The sequence below is a fragment of the Poecilia latipinna genome, unplaced genomic scaffold, assembly GCF_001443285.1.
Source record: "Poecilia latipinna isolate Pla-1442-1.1 unplaced genomic scaffold, P_latipinna-1.0 Scaffold806, whole genome shotgun sequence".
Taxonomy (NCBI): Eukaryota; Metazoa; Chordata; class Actinopteri; order Cyprinodontiformes; family Poeciliidae; genus Poecilia; species Poecilia latipinna.
Genome location: NW_015113422.1, coordinates 8,043 through 13,651, shown reverse-complemented (window position 1 = coordinate 13,651; position 5,609 = coordinate 8,043). Strand labels below are relative to the sequence as shown.

Sequence of the window (5,609 nt, the reverse complement as noted above, 5' to 3'; positions counted from 1 at the left end):
GGTTAAGCGGACTGGAGTCGGGTTAAAGCGGACTGGAGTCGGATCGAAGCGGACTGGAGTCGGATCGAAGCGGACTGGAGTCGGATCGAAGCGGACTGTAGTCGGGCTAAAGCGGACTGGAGTTGGGCTAAAGCGGACTGGAGTCGGGCTAAAGCGGACTGGAGTCACATTGATATGCTGACATAATGCTGATGTGCATCAAAGCATCTCCACTTGCAGAAAGTTTCTCTTCTGTCTTTTTCTGGTTGGAAGCTCTGGTTCATGACAGACGGCCATCTGAAGGACGAAATGTCACATGTGACATCAGCAAGCAGCCGACTGATTTATGTCCTCTTTATTCTGTGTGTGTGTGTGTGTGTGTGTGTGTGTGAGGAAGTCTACAGCTGTGGTGTAATGCAGAGCAGATGCTCGAAGTGAAGCGAAAGTCTCAACAGAGCTGTAACCTTTGGTTTGACACAGACACACGTTGAGCGAACTGAGCGACGGTAAATCATCGCCGGCTCCTGCAGCCGTCCAACAAAAGCTAATGCATCAACGAGCCGACTCATCGCCTTCACTGAGAACATTACAACACAACCTTTTTTAGACAAAACCTCTGGCTGGAAAAAGGCAGGCAGGGCATTCCAACCAACACTGGAGGAAAAACACATTTAAAACCTTCTATCCTCGGATTTCTACGTCTATTTTCCATTTAACAAAAACGGCTCAAAGAAATATTCACTATCATGGGAAAGTATTCACACTGCTTGATCCTTTGTGACGTAAAAAAAAACATTGAACTTTATGTAACTACTTATTTGGACTTGATGGAATATTGACGGCAGACTTTAGATTTTTCACGAGAATCAAAGAGCAGAAGTTTTTAAAGAGACAGAGGCCCAATTTAAATGTGGATTCAAGTCATATTGATATAAAAAACAACAACCGAAGGAAACATGACTGGACCTGTTGTGGTAAAATATGTTTCTGGACGATTAATTGTCCCAGAAGTTATTGCGATAAATGATAATATTGTTGTTTTGCAGTCATAAAATTTAAATGCCATAATAATGCAAGAAGATCAATAAACCTTAAATTGTAATGAATATTTAATACTGGAACTGGAAGACATTTTAAATACCCAAAATAAATAAATAAAACAACTGAAAAACAAACAAAATGAATTATGAAGTTTCTGTAAACAAAATGATCCTTTAAAAAATGTTTAGTTGAGACCAAAACAACAGACTGAGGATTTTTTACCATCCAGTTTTTGGAAGAAAGAAAAACAATAAATCATGCAAATTATTGAGCTGGTTTTAATTTATCATTAATTGATTTATTGCTAATTGCAACAGGACTAATTCAGTCACCTCCTCAGTGATGTTTAACTGTCAGTGATGGAAATAAATTCAGGATCTCATTATGAAGCAAAACTTTTCTCCTTATAAAGATGCTAGTTTAATGTCTCGCTTTAGCAAGAAAGTTAATTTTGAAACATGAACTTGTTGTAATGATACGCAAACCTCGTTAAAATGACAAAGCGTTAGCGTGACCTTTAATGACTCCGGACTTACGTATGACCTCCACCTTGTAGGTGGCGTTGATCTGTCCGGCGCGGTTGGAGACGTGGCAGGTGTACTTCCCGCTGTGCTCCGGCGTCAGGTTCTTCAGGCTCAGCGTCCATCTCTTCTTCTTCTTCTTCTCTCCACCGGCGCCGCCGTCCTCCTCCGCCAGCGGCTTGCTGTCCTTCAGCCACACGATGTCCGGGTGCGGGTTCCCGCTCGCCGTGCACTTCAGCCGCACCGAGCTGCCCACCGGCCGCTCGATGACGCGCCGCCTCATCTTCGCCGGCTCGGTGAAACGAGGACGAACTGCAGACAGAACGGGACGAGAGGACAAATTTTAACTTCACAGCAGGGAAGAGCGGCTTGATCAATACCTCTGATACGTTTAAAATCAATTCTCAAATCAATATCAATACTTTCCACCCTTCCGTCATTTGAGGTGATGTATCTAAGCAAAAATAACGTTAAATTATTGAGATTTTTCCAAACAGGACGGGCTGAAGGGAACTACTTTTTCTTCCGCCTGGTAAAGTGAGTAATGGCGCTCATGTCGCTGCTCACGTTTCCATTCACCATGAAACTGCAGAAAGTGGAAATACAAAATAAATTTGCTTAATGGATACATGACAATTTAAAAAACACTCACTAAAAAGTTTTTGTGCGAGGATGAGGCGTTTTTTTGTGGGGTTTTTTTCCAGCTGAATCACATCAACAGGATGTTACTTCTGGCAGAAATGACAAAGAAGACGACAGGAAGTAGCTGGAGGATGATTTTAATGACTTGTTGAGTGAACAAACACATTCAAACACTGCAGCTGTGAAATTTATTTAGTTTTACATGAGCTGAACATCAAAGTTTTGCACACATTTGTAAATCAAATGCAGATGCAAAAGAAGTCAAGCTTTCATTTTACTGTAGTTAACTAAACAAGTATTTATTTCAGTAGATTATTACTTTACTGATTTTCTTTGTTTTTTAGTTTTCATAGCATTTTGCCAGATTTCGTATGATTGATTCTTAACTTACCATGTTGTGGTAAAATGAAAACATTAGAGTGATCTGTTCTTCATGAAACCACAATTTAAATTACAACATTTTTCAGTTATCTAAAAAGCACCTTTGGTGTTTTTGCACAAAGCATCGGAACGATATGGCTTGAATTTTACTCCGTATTGGATCGGAAAGGAAATCAGTGGAACGTCACTACATCGCAGATTTCATCCAAACTAATAACTCTGCAGCAAACAGAGTTATTAGTTTATAAGCTTTTATTTGATGTAAAGAGGAAATAAAGAAATGTCACTGACGTGAAGGAGACATGGAAGAAGCGTTACTGGTTTGTTTCCAGCTGCAGAAGCTGCTGGAACTGGGAGGAAAAACGTCTGCCAGTCAGATTTTCTGCTTCGTGAATCGTCTTCTTGTTTTCTTTGGAGCTTTTGTTTCTGCAGCAGCTGCTGCGATCAGAAATTCATTTTCCGCTTTGCTGTTGCGTAAGCTCGTCTTTGTGCGGCGTGAAATCCACCAGTTTGAAGTTAATTTTAATCCGAGCCCAAAAACATCAGCAGACATCGCTGGAGTCAAAAAGGGTTTGGTTGCATCACCCTGACGCGTGATTCCACGAAAATATGACAACATGACAAATGAATTACTGAAGGCGTCAAACCATCCGAGATGTTGGGAGCGAAATGATGCAGCGTGAAGGAAGAGGGACACAAACACACCACCAGAAGGAAAGAAGAGAGGCGGAAGGAAAAAGGAGCAAAATAATAAAAACATGAAAAATGGAAAGAGACATAAAAAGAAAAATGCAGAAAAATAAATATAAAAAGTAAAATTTAAAAAGAAAGTCATTATTTTATTTACATTTTTTTCATTTCAATAAAAGAAAAATGGGGAAAATGAATAAAAAAAACAATTTAAAGAAGAAAGTAAAGGAATAAATAAAATAGGAATAAATGAAAAAAAGAAAAAGAAATTAGGAGAAAAGTGGGAAAAAAACAAAATATAGAGGAAAAAAGCAGGTTAAAAAGAAAATTAAGAAATCCAGAAAGGAATACAAAGGACATTATTTTAAAAAATAAAATAAAAATGCAAAGAAAAAAAAAAGAAAAAGTAAAGGAGAGGACCATCGACCTGACATGTCGGAGCTGGACGGACTCACAGCCGGTTGGTTGATTTAATAAGAATATTTATCCTCACACTCTAAACTTTCCCACATTTTGTCACATTACAAAACATAAAGTCGTCCACAACAGAGAGAGAAACAAAAACACAACGTGTGGGATCCATCTGCGACTCTTCAGGCTTTTCCAGTACCAACTTTCACTTCAAACTGAATTTATGCTCATGGTGCTGGTTGTTCTCTACGGAACCTCAAAAGAGCCAAAAATAATGTTCAACGTTAAAAAAAAAACATTTCTGGGTCAGAAAATCTTGAATCCAAAGTCACAGAATCATTTCTCACTTTATCTAACTGGCTATAGTTTTTGCGTCATTTAGCTTCAAACAAACATGAATTCATGCTTTTAAAGCACAGAATGACAAGCTAAGATTGTTTTGTACGTAAATAAAAAGGTAAAACGGTTGAACTGCGACCCGGTTGTATCTGAACCCCAGGATCTGTTGAACACAAAACGTCCTCAGTGAAAAGCCATCAGTAAAACCAGATCAAAGCGGGAAAACGGTCCAGTAGGAGAGGAAATCACTCACAGGAGCGCTTGATTTTATGGCCCTCACGTCCCAGCCGCATCAGATAGCCATCAGCCGGGAGAATAAATCAGCTCAAACTGCTGCGTCTCTTTCTGCAGACGCCGCTGTTGCTGCAGCGATAGGTAAACAAACCCGGACAAGAGTTATGTGACGGAGATTACTCAGCGGAGTTCGGCCTCCGATGAGCGGCTTGGAGCCAGGCAGGACGACAAAGCAAACATGCAGGGAGGGCTTTTAAGTTTCACCTTTGTCTGGGAAAAGCTACTGGACCAGAGCTGAACTGTGACCAGCCTGAGTCAATAAATCCTGCAGAACCGGAGGAAGAGATGCAAGACTCCCAACCGGTGAAAACTGGAAATTACTGCAGAGAGACAGAGAAATAATAAACCAAGGAAACAAACTACTTCAGGAAAAACATGAATAAAGTTCATTTTGAGGGTAAAACACGTTAAAATCCAACACAGAAGAGAAAGACTGAAACAAAACAGTAAAATGTGAAGGTGGTGAGAAACAGAGGATCTGGACGAAGCAGAGAGAGGGAAGGTGAGAGGCAGAGCGAGCAAAGGGCAGCTTGTTCTGGGTCTCAGGGGCAACTTCAACACCACACTTCACAGGATAAAAATACTCCTGCCCCCTACTGACCGGGAGGGAGAAAAGGAGGGAGAGAGAGAGCAAAGGAGAGAGAGAGTAGGAGACAGAGAGAGAGAGACTAAACTTGTGTTAAAGCGGACTGGAATCGTATTAAAGCGGACTGGAGTCGGGTTAAAGCGGACTGGGGTCGGGTTAAAGCGGACTGGAGTTGGGTTAAAGCGGACTGGAGTCGGGTTAAAGCGGACTGGATTCGGATTAAAGCGGACTGGATTCGGATTAAAGCGGACTGGAGTCGGGTTAAAGCGGACTGGAGTCGGGTTAAAGCGGACTGGAGTCGGGTTAAAGCGGACTGGGGTCGGGTTAAAGCGGACTGGAATCGGATTAAAGCGGACTGGAGTCGGGTTAAAGCGGACTGGAGTCGGATTAAAGCGGACTGGAGTCGGGTTAAAGCGAACTGGATTCGGATTAAAGCGGACTGGAATTGGGTTAAAGCGGACTGGAGTCGGGTTAAAGCGGACTGGAGTTGGGTTAAAGTGGACTGGAGTCGGGTTAAAGCGGACTGGAGTCGGGCTAAAGCGGACTGGAGTCGTATCAAAGCGGACTGGAGTCGTATCGAAGCGGACTGGAGTCGGATCGAAGCGGACTGGAGTCGGGCTAAAGCAGACTGGAGTCGGGCTAAAGCGGACTGGAGTCACATTGATATGCTGACATAATGCTGATGTGCATCAAAGCATCTCCACTTGCAGAAAGTTTCTCTTCTG

The 5,609-nt window shown here is 41.9% G+C and overlaps 1 protein-coding gene across 2 annotated transcripts in view; it reads right to left on the bottom strand.

The window, feature by feature from the left end:
* The window catches only part of fgfrl1a (fibroblast growth factor receptor like 1a), a 21,575-nt gene that overhangs the window by 8,090 nt on the left and 7,876 nt on the right, over positions 1–5,609 (bottom strand). The window contains exons 1-2 of one of the 2 annotated variants that reach the window (XM_015047071.1): positions 2,883–3,293; positions 1,557–1,853 (exon numbers count right to left, since the gene is read on the bottom strand). In XM_015047071.1, coding sequence (XP_014902557.1) covers positions 1,557–1,824 — 268 coding nt within the window. In that variant the 5' untranslated portion in view covers positions 1,825–1,853; positions 2,883–3,293. Of the gene's footprint in view, positions 1–1,556; positions 1,854–2,882; positions 3,294–5,609 lie in introns of those variants that run through there. The other variant, XM_015047070.1, reaches the window with a different exon arrangement.